At 36.6% G+C, this 18,516-nt stretch overlaps 1 protein-coding gene across 7 annotated transcripts in view; it reads left to right on the forward strand.

The window, feature by feature from the left end:
• CEP128 (centrosomal protein 128) overlaps positions 1–18,516 on the forward strand; it is a 390,964-nt gene that overhangs the window by 98,137 nt on the left and 274,311 nt on the right. For all 7 annotated transcript variants that reach the window (XM_059373591.1, XM_059373593.1, XM_059373587.1 and 4 more), the window contains one exon: positions 13,527–13,877. In XM_059373591.1, coding sequence (XP_059229574.1) covers positions 13,527–13,877 — 351 coding nt within the window. The remainder of the gene's footprint in view (positions 1–13,526; positions 13,878–18,516) is intronic.

Raw genomic sequence — 18,516 nt, forward strand, 5'->3', positions numbered from 1 at the left:
TTGTAGCCTCTATGGAATAGGAGAGTATATTGTAGGGATGGGGGCTGACTGCTGTTAGTCACGTCATAAACCACAGTGGCAGTAATCAGGTTTTCTTTTAGCTGAGAAACATGACCTTGCCTTGTATTTTTCATAGCCCTTGAGCCTAGCCTTGTGTCCATAGTTGGCACTCTGTGAATGCTAGTTGAATTCATGTTAATCCTCATGTCACATTTACAAATACCTATCCATACACTGGTAATGTTATATTCAATGTGTAGTTTTTTTTGTTTTTTTTTTTTAAGATTTACTTGTTTGAGAGAGTGAGCATGGGGATGAGGGGCAGAGGGAGAAAGCATCTTAAGTAGACTCTGCACTGAGCACAGAGCTCAATATGGGGCTCCATCTCATGACCCTGAGATTGCAACCTGAGCTAAAACTAAGCATCAGACACTTAAACAACTGCACCACTCAGGTACCCCTCAATGTGTAGTTTATTTGCAGGTTTTTGTTTTTAAAGCTTCCTGTCCATTTTAGCTTACTTAAAAATAAATCATCTATACACGTCAATTAACTTGTCACATGGAACCTAAAATGTTCCAACATGCTGGAAAAGAGTTTAATTTTAATAAATACAAAAAGTATAAATAAAATTATAATTTTTTTTTTTTTGCACTTGAATCAATCCTCTTGCTGGGATATTTGCATCTCATTTTGGATATAATATCCTTGTTCACTTAGTGTTTGCATCTTGTGTCTGCTTTAAGGAAGTCATATTTTGGGCTGGAATTAGTCTTATCTTTGTTCAGAGTCAGTGTTAAGATAATTAATTGAATTCTGTTTTGAAGGGTGTTCTCCTTGAGGCGTGTTTGTTACTTATTAACTTTAATGTCACCATTTTTGTCCTTATAAAGAATTGAGCTTTATATTTGCCTATACTTTAAATATCTTTTTTGTTTCAGTGTATCATTTTGATAGGGTAGTTGCTACTTTCAGTGTGCTGGGTTTCTAGAAACTACGTTGTAAAACACATCATTCTATTGTAGTTTGTATGTGTTCATATGAGAAACTTTATAATTAGGCATGGTATTTCCAACCCAGGAGACTTGGGAATTAGAACATTTGTTCTTAAAATAAACTTGTCATCATTGCAAGCTATAAAAACTCTTAATCTTCATAATAATTAATATTTAAACTTGTTTTTTAATTTTTGATAAAATGAGTATAATACAAACACATAATTTTACGATATATATGTTTACTCTAGTGTGAGTAAACATCACACCAAAAATTGTGTGATGTGTGCGTCTTCATATTTCTGTTATACCATATATTTGATGTATCTAAAACTCAAAGACTAGCAATTATAAAAATTAAAAGAAATGTACAAATGACTGTACTTCCATTTGGCTTGCCCCTAATTTGGGATCATTCTTTTTCAAATATTGCAGAATCAAGTTATTTGAAATTCTCACAAAAAGACTTTTTGGGAGAGCTGTCTATTTGATCAGATTCTCTAGTTAATCTTTTCCTTCTTCCCCATTCTCCTCTCAACCACATTTCCCCCAACAACACCAATGTTATGAGCGCTTTCATCATGAAAGAAGGCACCAAAGGGAAAGAGAGGACAAGAGTGCTGTGCATACTCTTGCTTTATTGGTGTTGGCTGTTGTTTGAGTTCTGAGATTGGCTGGCATAGGCATTCATTTTCTCTCTAGCTATGTTTTTGCCTCTCCCCTCCTGCCCCCCCATGTTTGCTCTTTGTCTTTATTACTTTCACTGGCAACTGTGAATTATCTTCTTTTTGTTCCCTTAGCCATCACCTAATGGTGTTAGCTCAGGGCTCTTTTCTTTTTGACAAAGAATCGTTGTTAGAAAATGTTATATAAAGATAAGGACAGATGAAGACACCAAAGAATGAAATCTAAGTATAGATTAGGTAGCATAAATTGGGAAAAGAGGCAGAATTTGAAATACAGGAGAGAAAAATTGCTCATATGTATCACATTTATTTAAAATAACTGTTACGTGTCTGCCTAACCACACTATATGGTTCTCTGTAGCAGTAGAATGTAGAACCATGCTTTCTTACTCATCTTTTTGTGTCTCTAGCAGCTTGGTTGTTGCTGAGTGCGGTAAATATTTATTTGATTAAATGGAAATATACCTGTATTTTCCTCAGAAAGAATGAGACTGACAAGTGGTGTTTTTCTTTTTCTCCCCCTATTCTCTTGAATGCTATAGATGGTTCTTATCTATTATAAGCAAGCTCTATTGAATTTGATTGCTGAGATTGAATTCAGATGAGAAAAAATTGGTTCTAAAAGTCCATTCCTGCTTTTAAAAAGATGATCTTCAATTATTTTTAATGTTGCTATAATATTTTAATATCCTAGTGTTAGTATAATGTCCTTTGGTGATTAATCTTTCTCAAGCACATATCTGATCACGTTATTCCCTTGCTGAGAAACTTTTGAAAGCTTAAACTGGATTTCAGCATTCTCCCAACCTGGTTTCTGACCTTCCTTTTTAATCTCTTTTTGGCCCTCTTGAACTTTTACTCTTCTTGAATAGCCCTGATGGCCCAGTCTGTGGCTCTAGTCAGTGCTACTGTTGGTCTTAAATGCCTGTCCTTTATCAGTGACCCAATCTTTTCTCTTCTTCACACGTGAGTTTGCTCATTGTCTCCTTATTTTATGTGCCTTTCTTTATGAGTTCTTGATGATCAGAGTAGTTTCTCTTAAATTTACTAACTTAAATTCTGTTTCTGCTTTGCTATCTAACGGTGATGTCTCTTCCGTCCTGCTTGATCATATTTGTCCTAACCAGTGTTTCTCATCTAATACTTTCCTCAGTGCCTAGCCAGTGTCTTGAATATAGAAGGGGAAAACTATTCTATGCCTGGTTTTGTTTAACCAAGTCACTTCTATTCTGTGATTTTTTTTTTTTCCCTCTCAGTTTAAAAAATGTTGCAGAAACATCCATGCCTCAGAGATTGTGTAATTCCTATTTAGGATTTCCTCCTATCTCAGGAAAGAACATGGTGGTAGCTTACTTAATTATTTAAGAGGTTGTTTGGCTAGTATCCAAGTCAGTAATACAGTGAAGTGGAATGAATATTAGTTTGACTATTGGGGATCTGTGGCTCTCTGCTGTAAACTACTTCCCTTAACTTGGATTGATTATCTCCTTGTCCCTCAATTTCCTCATATTTATAATACAGGTCTTGGATTAACTCTCTGATTTTTTTGGAAAGATTTATTTATTTATTTGAGAGAAAGAAAACATGCACAAGTAGTACTGAGGGGAGAGGGAGACAGAGAAGCAGATTCCTACTGAGTGGGGAGCCAACGCAGGGCTTGATCCCAGGACCCTGGGAGGAAGACCTGAGCTGAAGGCAGACACAACCACTTAACTGGCTGGGTGGCCAAGGTTCCTACCTCTCTAATTTTAATGTTGTTTCTAGTTAGCAATAAACCTTTGAGTTTGCATTGTTGAGTTTGTAAAGTATGCCAATCAATGAGTCTTCCAGATGTTTATCCAATTGATTTTGTGTAGGTGATCATTCTTCTGATATGTAGATGTTATTGAGTCCTCTTTATAAATTTGGTTGCCTTGGCTCACAGATGGTAAACACTTCTCCTAAGGTCATAGAGTGACAGAGCTGGGATTTGATCTCAAGTCTGTGATTCATGTTCTTTCCCAGATATGCTGCTATTTCCCTAGGATGTTGTTTTTGAGTCATTAAAGTGTGGCTCTTTTCTCATTACCCTTAAAGGTCTCACACAAAGTACATAATACTAGATGAAAATGTTTATTTAAAATAAATATTCTGAGACCCTTTTTTGGGATGAAGTTTTCATTTTTAAATATTCCCTAAGGTGCCCAATCCTTTGTATGCATTGACTATCAAATAAGAGTACTGGAAAAATTGTGCTACACTGTATGTTAGTGATATCAGTGAACAAATAATCATTGTTGTCACCTACATAGTAGTCTGCTTTTTGTCTTTTAATGGAAATTTCATTGTTTCAATGTAGGTTTAGTAATTCTTCAAGAATATGAGAAATAAAAAGAAGGCAGGTAGGAAGATCCTCATATACTAGACGGAACTGGTTTCTTAATTCTATAAATTTATTCCATTATTCTCCTAGCTAGTCCAGTTTTTCCACTTTGGTAATTTCAAGTTGGTAAATATTTATTTTGTAATCCACATATGTGAAATTATGATCTTAGATGTTTGAACAGTTAAAGCTAGAATTTATGATGGTTCCTATCCATACTAATTTTTAAAAATAGAGTATCTCTTTTTCATTTTCTATTTTCATTTTAATGCCTTATTCATATGAGTGGGCTGTCTGTAGTTATAATTTGAATGCAAACACTGCAGTAATTAAAAAGGAAGCCATTGGTAGCCAAGGCCAATCAATTTTAAAGGAAGAAAGTTCTATCATCTTCTAAATGCAGCTATAATGCATTCTTTAATAGATTCTTTTCCTTTCTGTCTGTTCCTTGGCCATTTTACTACTGGAAAGAAGGGAGTTAACAAAGTAGACCAGAGACTCTTTCCTTAGGTCAGCTTCCAAAATAGGCCCTTGTTTGGCATCTGGGAACTTTAATAATAATCAAGTAAGAAACTTTCCTTAAATGATAAGGTGTAGCTCACGGTGCTTAGACCTTTTTTACAAAGAGTGTGGTTTGTGCTGAACAACTGCTTTCCTTCTGGTGGTCTGGATTTTGGCCCATACTAGACAGACAGTAGCTAAGTGACTAGCTTCTAATGAAAACTTTGAGCACTGAGTTTCTAATGAGTTTCCCTGGTAGCAAGTACCTCACACACGTTGTCAGAATTCAGTGCTGGAAGAATTGAGTGTACCCTCTGACTGCAGGGAGAGAACTCCTGGAAGCTTGTGCCCGGGTTCCACTGGCTCCACCCCATGTTCTCATCCCTTTGCTGATTTTGCCTTGTATCTTCTCAGGCTAATAAATCTCAACATAAGTATGACTATATGCTGAATCCGGGGAATCCTTCTAGTTATCAGCAAACCTGAGACCCTCGACACAACTGCTTATTAACATTTTTTTCCCACCTAAATAAGGAGAAAGAGATGAAAGAGAAATGTATATCGTTTTAGATTGAGTTGGAGTGTTTATAAATCTTTGGTAAGGTGCTGTGAAAGGGATCAGAACGTAGCATCCCCAAATGTTCTACTTTGGCATATCGATTATTGTGAGCTGAAGGCACTTGAGAAATAGTAGATGCAGAAAAGGTACTCTGACCTCTTTTCCTACCTAAAGAAGGTCATAATATTTCCCATGAGGAAGGTACACTCCCTCTACCAGGAAGAAAACCTTTTTTAATCTCTGGAGATTGGGAGTTGATTCCAAAGTGGATATGTACAAAGGAACCTAAAATAACCCCAATCTTCAGTTAGATTCCCCCCATATATTTCCTAGCCACTTTCCCACAGTTTATTACCCCTCGAAGCTTATTAGATCCCTTTTCCTTTTTCTTGTCATTTCCCCACAAATTCTATGTTTAAAAAAGCGTAGAAGCTCTTGATCCCAACCACTTTGTAGGGTCTTCATTTTCCCAACAAAGGCTCCTATGTCTATGTAAAAATATTAAATAAAATTTGTGTGCTTTTTCCCTGTTAATCTGTCTTGTGTTGGTTTAATTCTCAGGCCCAGCTATAGAATCTAAAATGTTCCCAGTAGGAACCAAAGTTTTTTCTCCCATATAACTGGAAACAATTCTTGGTGGGGAAAAAAAAAAAAATTCTGTGTTTTTGGATAGTTCCTGTCTTTGACAGTACTTACATAGTGAGAAATAAGTAATAGACTTGATTAAACGATATGAAATTTAACAACTCTGCTCTAGTGGCTGAAATAATTTCACACAGTTTAACTATAAAATGTTCTTTAGGGTAGAAGAGGCTGCCAGGAATGTATGGTAGTAATAACAGAATTGGAAATCATCCTAATGGAATAAATAAGAAAATTGCCTTTCATTTAGCATTTCATGTAGTACATAGGAAGATACTAGTATTTGGTATATCTGCCCACCCTAAAAGCATTTATCAATGGATTAATGATGTGTTTGTTTACTTGTGTGCTCTCTATAGATGTGTGCGTATGTGAAGGATTGTTGTGAGGGTTCTGTAAAATACTCTCTTGATTGATGGGGCAGAAATGTTTGTTACAATTAGATTATTCTGATTTGTTATTTGAGGAAGATGGATTAAAGACAACATCAAAACTGTGGCTGAACAGGACCTGCCAAGGAATGAATATAGACAGGAGTTCTATGACAGGTTTTACCTGAAGTATAATGCAGACAGACTGATGGGAGCAAATCAGTGGCAGCGGTTTCCAGACTCAGAGTAGTTAGAGGCAGGGTTCATCCAGTTCAAATTCAATCCTATTTTCCCATCAGTAGTAAGAACCACAATTATTTACAATTAGAACCACATCCTTTTCTATTCATTTATACTTACATACCCAATTAATGCCATGATGTTTTCAAGTATTCTTCTAAGTGAGTTATTGTATGAAATATGTTAATATGAAAGTTTGTAATTTTTAAAATGTGAGAACAATGAAATTTATGTGCTTAAGCTCTGGGGCTTGCATATGTTAATCATGTGCCTATTCTTGTTGTTCTGTAATTATAGAAGAATAAATAATGATGAACTTATTTTCCTCCTGGATTCAAGAGCTTGTTAGGGATATTCAGGGAATTTTGTATGTTTGAGTCTATTATAAATTTGAGACTATCTAACTGTGACCTTATTTCTGTTTGTTAGCTTTTAAACATTTATCTCTTGTTCATTTTCTCTTTTCCTACAGCAGTTACTTCAAACTTGGCTCGCTATTTATATATACAATTCCATTCCCGTTTCTATACTTTCTCAGAAGAGAAAGCCATTACTGCCATTTTATTAGTAGAACTACCTTAATTGTTAGGAGTTGGGCATCAGATAAATTCAATTTTTTTGACATGCTAAAATTAAGAAGCTGTGGAATTCCCAGATGTAGGACATCATTATATAATTCAATATTTAAAGGTCTGGAGTTTAGAAAATGATCCTGGCTTCTGAATTGAAAATTACTTGTATCGTTGTCTACCTACATGCTTACTTACCTACTGAAGATATTTTATAGATAGAATGATGTGTAATTCTAGAATTTTGGACTGTTATCTGTATTTAAAAGCTAAATGGTGGGAGAGACCAAGGAAAGGAGATTACAGAGCAGGAATAAAAGGAGAACTAGTGAAGAGAGGGGGGTATTATGAAAGTCAGGGAAGAAGAAAGACTTATAAAACAGAAGGAGCCATCAACAGTGCCACATGCTACAAAGAAACTAGGGTAGATTTTTAGAGTCCATTGTATTTGGCTAAAGAGGATCTTTGGATATCTTGATGAGAGCTATTTTAATTGTATAATATGTATGAAAACCAAATCCAGTGAATGGGGAAATTAATTAGGAATAAAATTGTGGGGTACCAGGTGTAGACTTCTCTTTCCAGGAGTCTGACTTCATAGGAAGCAGAATATAGAGTACTGGTTCGATCATGTCAGATTGATAAGGTTTTTTTTGTTTGTTTGTTTCATTAAAAAAAATTATTTCTGTGATTTTTTTTTAAATTCAAGTATAGATAATACATCGTGCTGCAATAGTTTCAGGTGAACACAATTACTCAGTAGTTTCATACATTTCTCATTGCTCATCAAGATAAATGTTCTATTAATCCCCTTTATCTATTTCCCTCATCATCCTTTTACCCCCTTCTCCGAAAACAGCTAGTTCATTCTCTGTGTTTAAGAGGCTGTTTTTTCAAATAACCCAGTCAGTAACTGGGCAGAAGACATGAACAGACACTTCTCTAAAGAAGACACACTAATAGCTAACAGACACATGAAAAAATGTTCAACATCACTAGCCATCAGAGAAATACAAATCAAAACCTCAATAAGATACCACCTTACACCAGTTAGTGGCGAAAAATAAAAAGATAGGAAAAAAACAAGTGTTGGTGAGAATGTGGAGAAAGGGGAACCCTCTTACACTGTTGGTGGGAATGCAAGCTGGTACAGACACTCTGGAAAACAGTATGGAGGTTCCTCAAGACATTAAAAATAGAGCTACCCAACAGCCCAGCAATTGCACTATTATTTACCTGAAAGATACAGATGTAGTGAAAAGAAGGGGCACACAATGTCCACAGTAGCCAAACTATGGAAGGAGCTGAGATGTGAGATGCTCTTCAATAGATGAATGGATAAAGATGATGTGGTTCTTATATACAATGGGATATTACTCAGCCATCAGTGAGGATGAATACCTGTTATTTGCATTGACATGGGTAGAACTGAAGAGAATTATGCTAAGTGGAATAAGTCAAGCAGAGAAAGACAATTATTGTATAGTTTCACTCCTATGTGGAACATAAGGAATAGCACAGAGGACCACAGGGGAAGGAGGAGGGAAGACTGAACAGGAAAAAATCAGCGAGGGAGACAACTATGAGAGATTCCAGACTCCTGGAACCAAACTAAGGGTTGCAGAAAGGGGAGTAGGTTGGGCGAATGAGATAACTGAGTGATGAGTATTAAGGAGGGCACGTGTGGTGATGAGCACTGGGTGTTATATGCAGCTGATGCATCGTTAAACAGTACACCAAAAACTAATGATGTACTATATGTTGGCTAATTGAACATAATTAAAAAAAAAGCTGGGGAAAAAAGTCTTTTTTTTTGTCTCTTTTTTTCTTTGTTCTGTTTCTTAAATTCCACATATGAGTGAAATCATGCAGTATTTGTGTTTCTGTGACTGACTTATTTCACTTAGCATTATACACTGTAGATCCACCCATGTTGTTGCAAACAGCAAGATTTCATTCTTTTTTTAATGGCTGAATAATATTCCATTGTGTGTGCACATGTGCGCATGTGTGTTACATCTTTATTTATCTGTGAATGACATTTGGGTTGCTTCTGTATCTTGGCAATTGTAAATAATGCTGCAATAAACATAGGGGTCCATGTATCCCTTTGAATTAGTGTTTTCACTAAAAAAAAAAAGTTGTGGAATTATTGGGTAATATGATAATTCTAGTTGTAATTTTTGAGGAACCTCCATACCATTTCTCACAGTGGTGCACCAATTTGCATTCCCTCCAATAGTGAATGAATGTTTCTTTTCTTCCACATCTTCACCAACACCTTGTAATTTCTTGTGTGTGTGTGTGTGTTTTGTTTGTTTGTTTTTTTTAGCCATTCTGACAAGTATAAAGTGGTATCTCATTGTGGTTTTAATTTGCATTTCCCTGCTGATTAATGATGTTGAGCATTTTTTTCATGGTCTGTTGGCCATTTTTTATGGATTATTGGTTTTTGATATTGAGTTGTCTAAGTTCTTCATATATTTTGGATATTAATTCCTTATTGGATATCTCATTTGCAAATATATTCTACCACTAGGTAGGTTGCCTTTTAGTTTTGTCGATGGTTTCCTTCACTGTACAAAAGCTTTTTATTTCGGTGTAGGCCCAATGGTTTAATTTTGCTTTTTGTTTTCCTTGCCAAAGTAGATGTATTTGGAAAAATTGTTTTTATGGCTGATGTCAAAGAAATTACTGCTTATATTTTCTTTAGGAATTTTATGGTTTCAGATCTCATACTTAGGTCTTTAATCCATTTTGAGTTTATTTTTGTCTATGGTGTAAGAAAGTGGTCCAGTTTCATTCTTTTGCATGTAGCTGTGCTGTTTTCCCAATACCATTAAAGAGAATCTTCCTGTTGCATGTTTCTGCCTCGTTTTTCATTGATTAATTGACCATGAAAGTGTGGGCTTCTTGCTGGACTCTCTATTCTATTCTGTTGATCTGTGTGCCTATTTCTGTGCCAGTATGTACTGTTATGATTATATTAGCTTTGTAGTATATCTTGAAATCTGGGATCATGATACCTCTAGCTTTGTTCTTTTTCAGATTGCTTTGACTATTAGGGTCTTTTGTGGTTCCATACAAGTTTTAGGATTATTTGATTTAGTTATGTGAAAAATGCTTTTGGTATTTTGATAGGGATTGCATGAAAACTGCAGATTGCTTTGGGTAATATAAACATTTTAACAATACTGATTCCTCCAATTCATGAACATGAACTATCTTTCTGTTTGTATCCTCTTCAATTTGTTTCATTAAGAAAAAATTATTACTGTGATTTATTATTTTTTTAAGATTTTATTTATTTGTCAGAGAGAGAGAAAGAGAGAGCGCATGAGCACAGGCAGACAGAGTGTCAGGCAGAGGCAGAGGGAGAAACAGGCTCCCTGCTGAGTGAGGAGCCCAATGTGGGACTTGATCCCAGGACACTGGGATCATGACCTGAGCCGAGGGCAGCCGCTTAACCAACTGAACCATCCAGGCATCCTGTGATTTTTTTTTTTTTTAAGATGTAAATAGTAGAGAAGAATGATCCAGTAGGAAAAGAGAGGTTCAGTACAAGGAAGAGAAGATATAATTGATGTATGAAACCCTTGATGGATATGGAAGGAAATTACAAAGATAGGCTAATTTGTCTAGGGAAGATTCCCTTTCCTCAGAGACTAGACAGGAGGACAGACTATTCATTGGTTAAGTTTCAAAATGGTACATTAAGGAAATTTAAGGGATGTCCTGCATAAGAGCTTCAATTTCATTTTTTAAGGAGCTATGTTACACACTAGAAGTGAGAGAAAAGATGGTGGGTCTGAGGCAGGCCATTTTGGAAGGGCCACTGTGTGGATTGGGAAGAGGCATGCAGTAGAATTTCTGCACCAAGGGCTTGCCTCTGCATGCCATCACATCAACTGATACTCCTGTTTGGTTTTCCTTGGAGGACTCAGGAACCTGATATAGGAAACAGGAAATCTGTTAATTCCCCCAGAGCTGGTAGTTTTACCATTTAATTTCAGCTTTAAAAAGGAGTTTGAAATGCGAACAAGGGAGTGGTTAAAGTGAAAATTAAAGAAGTTAGGTCAAAAAAACTTGGATTTAAAGCCAGCAAAAGAAATGTCAGGGCATGGTCATCTTCCTGACAATGAAGAGCAGATGCATGAGAAGAAAAGGAGTGAGGGAACTGGGCAGATGGGGAGATAAAGCCAAAGGCCTGAGGAATGGGGAAAAGGGATGAGAGGAGGAGTAGTGGGGAGAAGGGAGTACTGGGACTCTTGTTTCATAGATGGCCCTTCTGAACAGAACCACTAAGATAGGACTGTGAGAGTAGGTGACAGACAGACAAAGAGTTAGGCTCATCTGAGAATCTGGCCACTTAGCAAAGAGTTGAAAACATGGGCTCTCCAGCCAGACAATCTGGGTCTAAATCCCATTTGCTCACATATTAGGTATGTGATCTTGGGCAGGTTCCAAGAGTTGGTTACGGATCACTAAAATTAAGATAGTAATAGTGGGACCAAGTGTGGTCATTCTTATAAAGTATTTGCTTAATCCTTTGTGCAACTCAAGTGCTCAGTAAACTTTAGTAGTAATAATAATTATTATTGCTAGCTCCTTCTCATTTAGATCTCAGCTCATATGTCATCTCCCAAGAGAAACCCTCCCCAGCCACACTGTAGAATTTAGTCCCCTTCAGGTAACTGTCCCTCATTTTAGCATCTAGCATCATTTGCAGTTGTAATCTAGCTGATAGTGTGAGTATCTCCCCAGTTTATATTATTTAGTTTTTTGGTATCAAAGCCAGGTCTTATTAACCATTTTGTAAGCTATGTGCTTAACATGTAGGAAGGGTACCCACTCTCCGAAGTGTTTGTTAGAAAAAAAAAATATTGGCATCTCTCTGCTGATGGGGAAATCATGCGAATACGGCGGGTTAGTAAAGTTGATTTCTATCTTAGTGATAAAACTTTTAGATAAGGGCAAAAGGGCAAACCACTACCACTATGGCTTTCTGATTTCATTTTAGAATTTTCCGCACAAACAAGTGCACAGTTCTCAATTTACTATTTTGTTTGGGTAGATAAAGGAGTGACTCATCTCTTCCATGCTGCATTGAATTTAGCAAACTGAGCAAATGCAAACCTGTTGCTCTGAAAATGAAACTTGTTTTCAAGGCATTATTTTTATTGTATTTTTTGCCATGATGTCAAACAATGACTTTAACCATGAAAGAAATTGTATTTCACTTATTTGAGCCATGGTGCGGGGATAATGGAATCTGGAACCGGACATTCTGCTGTGAGAATCAGGGAAAGTTGGTAAATGTTTCCAGCCTGCATTTGTAGGAGCCTTACAGCAATGTAGATGATATTTATTGTTTGTCCAGCTCCGGTATCATCTTAGTCCCCTGAACATGGCCTTTTCATGTTACCTTTGTCACCTGAGCATTGGAAAGTAAGGCTCAGGAGGGGCAGCACACGGGGTACATTATTTCTTAATTTGTCACTCCCTTCCAAAGCTCTATAATAGTGGCTTAATGTTAATGATTACAATGTTCTTTTATTTGTTTAAAATGTTATATAAAAGTGTCCTCTCATTTTTAAGTTAAAAATAGATCCTTACTAGGTCTTTTCAAATTGAAAATATGTATGAAGCATGATGAGTTAGTGCAATTTCCAAATGTATTGTTGACCCATTCTGGGAAGCTGGATTTTAAGAGTTCAGGTTTGCTTTTCTTAATTATTATGTAGTTCAAATAAATTTGTTTGTTTAAAAATCTATCCTACCCTGATTTTTGTAAGCTTGAGCTACGTTTAGCAAATTTATAACATTAGATTTAGCTGGAATTAATGTGCCTATAAACACTTTATTGAGAGTCTTTTAAATGAACTTTAAATATTATCTATATTGATCTTTCTATCATCAATGTGCATATTTTATTAGGTATTTTTATTCTATTGTAACAAAATTTATGTGTTGCCAGAAAGTGAAATATTACATATGACTGCTGTGATAATCTGACAGTTTTTAAAACTGACATTTTTTTCAGTTGGACCAAGTGCTAGATTCTTACTAAAGTGATGCACGTTGTTTTTCTCATCAAAAGTCCTTCTATGGGGTGCCGGGATGGCTCAGTGGGTTAAAGCCTCTGCCTTCTGCTCAGGTCATGATCTCAGGGTCCTGAGATTGAGCCCTGCATCAGGCTCTCTGCTCAGCAGGGAGCCTTCTTCCCCCCCTCCTCTCTCTCTACCTGCCTCTCTGCCTACTTGTGATCTCTATCTGTCAAATAAATAAATAAAATCTTAAAAAAAAAAAAAGTCCTTCTACTTTGGTGACTGTCAACTAGAAAATATGTGTTTTCCCTATTTGGATAATGAAGTAGTCTAAAAAAGAGGAACTATTTCTATAACGAATTATTCCCAACTTAGGTGCCCATAAAATACATAGAGAGGGACTCATGTCTTCTAGACTGAGTACTAATGAAATTTGGTACAGGTGGTTCCCATTTCAGTCATTCTCAGACATTAGAGATTCTTGTTTGATGCTATGTTAGACATCCAGTTTTGACAAGAACATGTTCCTAATATTTGTCATGCTTTATTCCCAGAATTTAACACATCAATTGGAGCACAAAGAAAAGGAGCAGCTACAGATGTTGGATCAGCTTAAGGAGATCCAGAATCACTTTGAAACTTGTGAGGCTAAACACAAGCGTGCTGACCTTCAGATATCAGAGCTGACCCACCATGCGGAGGATGCGACCAAGCAGGCGGAGCAGTACCTCCTCGAGTTCCAGCAGTCAGAGGCCCTGAGGCAGGAGGCAGAGAAGAGGAGAGAAGAGCTGAAACTGAAAGCTCAGGAGTCCATCAGGCAGTGGAAGCTTAAGCACAAGAAGTTAGAGCGAGCGCTGGAGAAACAGTCTGAAACTCTTGATCAACTGACAGACAAGAATAATCAGGTATAAAATCCAAATTCCTAAGGAATGGTTTTTGCTGTGGCCGACCATTCATTCATCCATCCTTTGAACAAACACTTGAGTGCTGTACTGTGCATGTACCCTATCATGATGTCCTTGATAGAAGAGTCTTTATGTCTTGGCTTTTTCAAGGTAAAAAGTAATTTAATTTCTTAAGTTTTTAAAGTCTTCTCCACAGTTGAACATTCTGTGAGTTTTTAGAGTTGGCCCTTAGAAAGAGATCCCTCTATTGTGCTTAGTGAAATAAGTCAAGCGGAGAAAGACAACTATCATCTGATCTCCCTGATATGAGAAAGTGGAGATGCAACGTGAGGGGGTTTGGGGGTAGGAAGGGAGGGAGACAAACCATAAGAGACTCTTAACCTCACAAAACAACCTGAGGCTTGCCGGGGAGGGGAGCGGGGTAGGGAGAGGGGGGTGGGATTATGGACATTGGGGAGGGTATGGGCTATGTATGGTGAGTGCTGTGAAGTGTGTAAACCTGGCAATTCGCAGACCTGTACCCCTGGGGCTAATACTACATTATATGTTTATTTAAAAAAAAAAAAACAAAACAAAAAAGAGGTCCCGTCCCCTCCCTCAGTTTGGCTTTTAGTTCCCGAAGCTGAAATTATTCTTTGATTTTCAAATGGAAAAAAAAAAAATCACAAAGTCTTCCATAATATCACCTGACTTTTCCCCCAGTGCATGTATTTTAAAATCTAATTTTTTAGTAAATTTCAACTTAAGTATTGGTTGGAAAGGAACATTTAAATATGTAGTAGTTACTACGGGACCATTTTCTGGCAGCAACTATAATCACTTTCGTTAAATGAATGACGTTCATAATCTCACTGCCTGAGCAGTATTATCAGGTCACAAGCCTCTTTAAGACTCTGCTTTTGTGCCTTTTTGATTGCAACAAAAAGCATTTCACTGAACCGTGTATGCATTTCACATCGTCTTTCCCCTGTATCATCAGTTACTTTAAATGAATTTTGTGCTCCTGTGTTGATTCTCAACTATATCTTTGGGTTGAATTAAGCCTAGATGTTTGTAAGATAATAAACAGCAAAGTCAGGGTTGATTTTTATCCATGTATAGTCTTGGTTTATCATTTCTGCTTTGTCATTTGTCACTTGTCCAGAATTCTGAACATTCCAAAAGAATAATCATTTGGATAAGTTGACTTTCTTTCAAAGGAAAGCACAATGTAAGGCCATTATGTTTATAAAATCAGTTGTCAGCACTTAGGAGTGACAGATGCTTATTTCAGATGAGCTGTCCCAGAAAAGATGCTTTACCATTTAGATATGAATTTCGTGGACATCTAGAGGCTGGGGGAAGTGATCACCTTGCACTCATTGTGGAGTGCTTTTTTCAGTTTAACCCATCTGACACATACTGGGTGACTAGTTGCCCTGAGGTAAAGCAGCTCTAAAGCTTTCAGACTTGAAGCTGAACTGATCTGATCCCAGGAAATTGCTCTACCTTGATTATCCTGTTGTCAGTCTGGTCTGGCAACTGGTTCAATGAGCATGACAGTAGGGGAGGTAGCTAGAAAGAAGGTGGGTACGAGGGACTGACTGATTGAAAACTGTCTGGGGATTTTACTTAATTAGAGGAAATGTAGAAGGGTCCATGTCATCAGACAGTATCCTAATCCATGGTGCAGAGTTTTCTAGATGGAGTTTTTTTAGATACTCAAAATTGTTAAACAATTATTTCCCAGAATGCTCTTGATATAATTATTTTTATCACTTAGCATTGCTAATGATAAGCAAAGAAGTAGTTTTAAAGTGATTGCCACAGTTAGGATAGTATCACAATTATCACAGCAGGCATTGTAATTTCCACTTTAAAAGCCTTAAAAATGAATGCCGCGTGTTGGAGTTAGAGCAGCGGTTAATCAAGGAAGAAAGGGTAACAGCTATTTCATTGCACATGTAAGCGTCCAGTAAATCCATGATATGGAAGTACGTTGTAAATAATTTCGGAAAAAAGCGTCTATATGTTTATGTCTTACTGAGTAATACCTCTAAGGAGTATTTAATTTTTAATAAAATCACAAAACCGCCCCAAGGCATTTAGGAATACAGCGTATGGTTTTTTTGTTTTGTTTTTGTTTTTTGTTTTTTGTTTTTTTGAGCTAATTATTTTCAAAAAGTTACTCGAGGGTATATTTGGAAGTATATATTAAAATAAAAATAATACTAAATTCCAAATAAAACACATTGTTTTACAGAGTAAATTGTTTAATAAGTAACCTTGTTAAGACATTTTCTATGCTCAAACAATACAGTTTTTGTGTTTCTCTACTACCATTTCTCTTTTTTCCAGTGTAATTTATTTTCTGCTTTAAGATTTGCCACTTAAAAATGTAGTAGAAGGCTAAAGGGTTGTATTCTCTTAAAAATTGCTCTAATTTACTTTTTTCCTGTTTTTTACATTTTTGGAAATTTGGTAGGATATACTTCCTGAATATTTCCAAATACATAGATGTATATTTTAATATGGATAATAGGAATGCTTCTTAGGTTGCTTGTTTTTCTTGCTGAGTTGGCAGAAGAATTGGTTTGCCCTGTATTGAGCATTTTGCTTGATAATATTTGACTTCAAGAATCTTAAATTGACATCTTTTCCTTTTTTGTATTGCCTTCATACTGAGGAAAAAAGGAGTGTATGTAATATATACTGTCTTTTAACAGCTGAATTTTTTAATTTTAAAGTTGAAAAGAAGGATCAGTGCTAAATACATTTTAAATGTATATATGGTTCTACCATAGGCAATTTTAGAAAGGCTAAGGTATGGATATATTAGAATAACCCAGAATCCATCTGCATATACCTTCATATGCAGAAAAATAACTTTTCTTCCTTTTTAAAGATTTTGTCTACCTTTTAGTTCATTAGGAAACAAAATTCTGTGTGTATTTTGTGGTCAGGCTTTGAAAAGTTCGTTTCTATTCTTATGATGGTTTTAGACAATATCTTTCTTCTGGCTTCAACAGCCATTTTCAATCGTTCCTTCGTAATCTTCTCTTAGAGCTTTTCTTCTTTGGAAGCTGGGTTTGTGTGGTTAGAACAGTCTCTTCTCATTGTTCCTGACTGCTACATATTTTTCCATTATGCCTCCATATTTCTCAAGGATTTTTGCACCTGGCTTCCCCTCACCCTGTTTCATTACATGTAATTCTTATCATCATCTTTAGTGATTACAAAGTTTATCTCAGCAATCTTAAACTTCAGCATCCTTAAACTTCACTAATTTCCCATTTTACAGTGACCTCCAAGTCACTCAGCAGCTAATTTCTGTGACTAAAAATTGTCCTCATCTGTAATTTCTCCATGTCCAAATCTTTACTTCCAAAATTTTAGTCTCTGATCTTACACATTTCTTTTATTTCCTTTTCCTTTTTTAATGATTACCGTATGATTTTGATCTTTCTACATTCCTCCAGTTGACCAGTCATTTCCTGCAATCTGTTTTTTCCTGTCAAATTGAACTTCATGAAGAGCTTCTCTGACGACCTGCTCACCAGCATCTTTGATTTCTTTCTTCTACTTCACAGATCTTAACTTACCTTCAATCTGGAATCAACCCAGCTCTTCTGCTCCTGAATATACAGGCAATACTTACTAGAAACATCAGTTGGCTTCCATAGTGGTCTTGATTATCCCCATCTACTCCCTCCCTCATTCATTCAATCCATTCCATTCCATTCAAAAATTAATGTAGGCCAGTTACCAAGCATATAACCCTCTTTTGAGCCATGGAAAATGAGTTATGAAGTCTGTTGGGGGGAGCTTCTGGTAAACATTTACTCACCCCTGAAGAAGACACATAAGAGAGATTTTTTCCCTTCTCTGGTTTTGTTCTATTCGGCTGTGATGCCTGCAGTAGCCGAAGTTGGCCGTCTTACTGTGGTCCTGAGAACGAAGTCTCACACACCAGAAGGTATTGCCGAGAGAAGTGCAGAGAGGCAGACGTAGAGCTTTGACACCATGTCTGGAACAGTTCTGCCTGGAATGATATTAAATTACCTTGTAGTTTAAGTCAGCTGGAATTGGAGTTTTCTCTTACTCTCAGCAGAAGATATTCAAGCTGACAGGACACATCAGTTCTCGGAGTAAGGAGCTTTAAGTAAAAGAGCCTAAAATGTAGGATTGACTAAATGGAGAACTGAAGTAGAGACAGGAGCATCATACTTTTTTAAAGGGGAAGTTGGCAAACTGTGCTACTGGAAGTAGTTGTTAGTTGAGCCATCAGAAATCCTACTTTCGGGCAGTGATGCTGTGCCTCAGAGTGGGGTATTAAGTGACTTTTGGGAAAACTTTAGGATGTTGGCATGTGTTGTGATCTTACTATAGACTTCAGAACAGATCTACAAGAGAAAGACAAATATAGGTTGAAGCCTGCCTGTCTAAAAGTGGAGAAAAAGAAATAGTAAAAGCAGAGAGCAAGATTTTTGGGGGGGGTAGAGAGACTGAAAATCTGCAGTCTGTAATCCAAATATACATAGTCTGATAATTTGGAGGTTTTCAGTGATGGATTAGCCAAATGACCTGTCCTTGCTGAAGTTAGTCCAAGCAAGAGAGGGAACTAGGAAACTTAGCTGAAGTAAAAATGAGGTGAAAAACA

Source organism: Mustela nigripes, chromosome 13, assembly GCF_022355385.1.
Source record: "Mustela nigripes isolate SB6536 chromosome 13, MUSNIG.SB6536, whole genome shotgun sequence".
NCBI classification, from domain to species: domain Eukaryota; kingdom Metazoa; phylum Chordata; class Mammalia; order Carnivora; family Mustelidae; genus Mustela; species Mustela nigripes.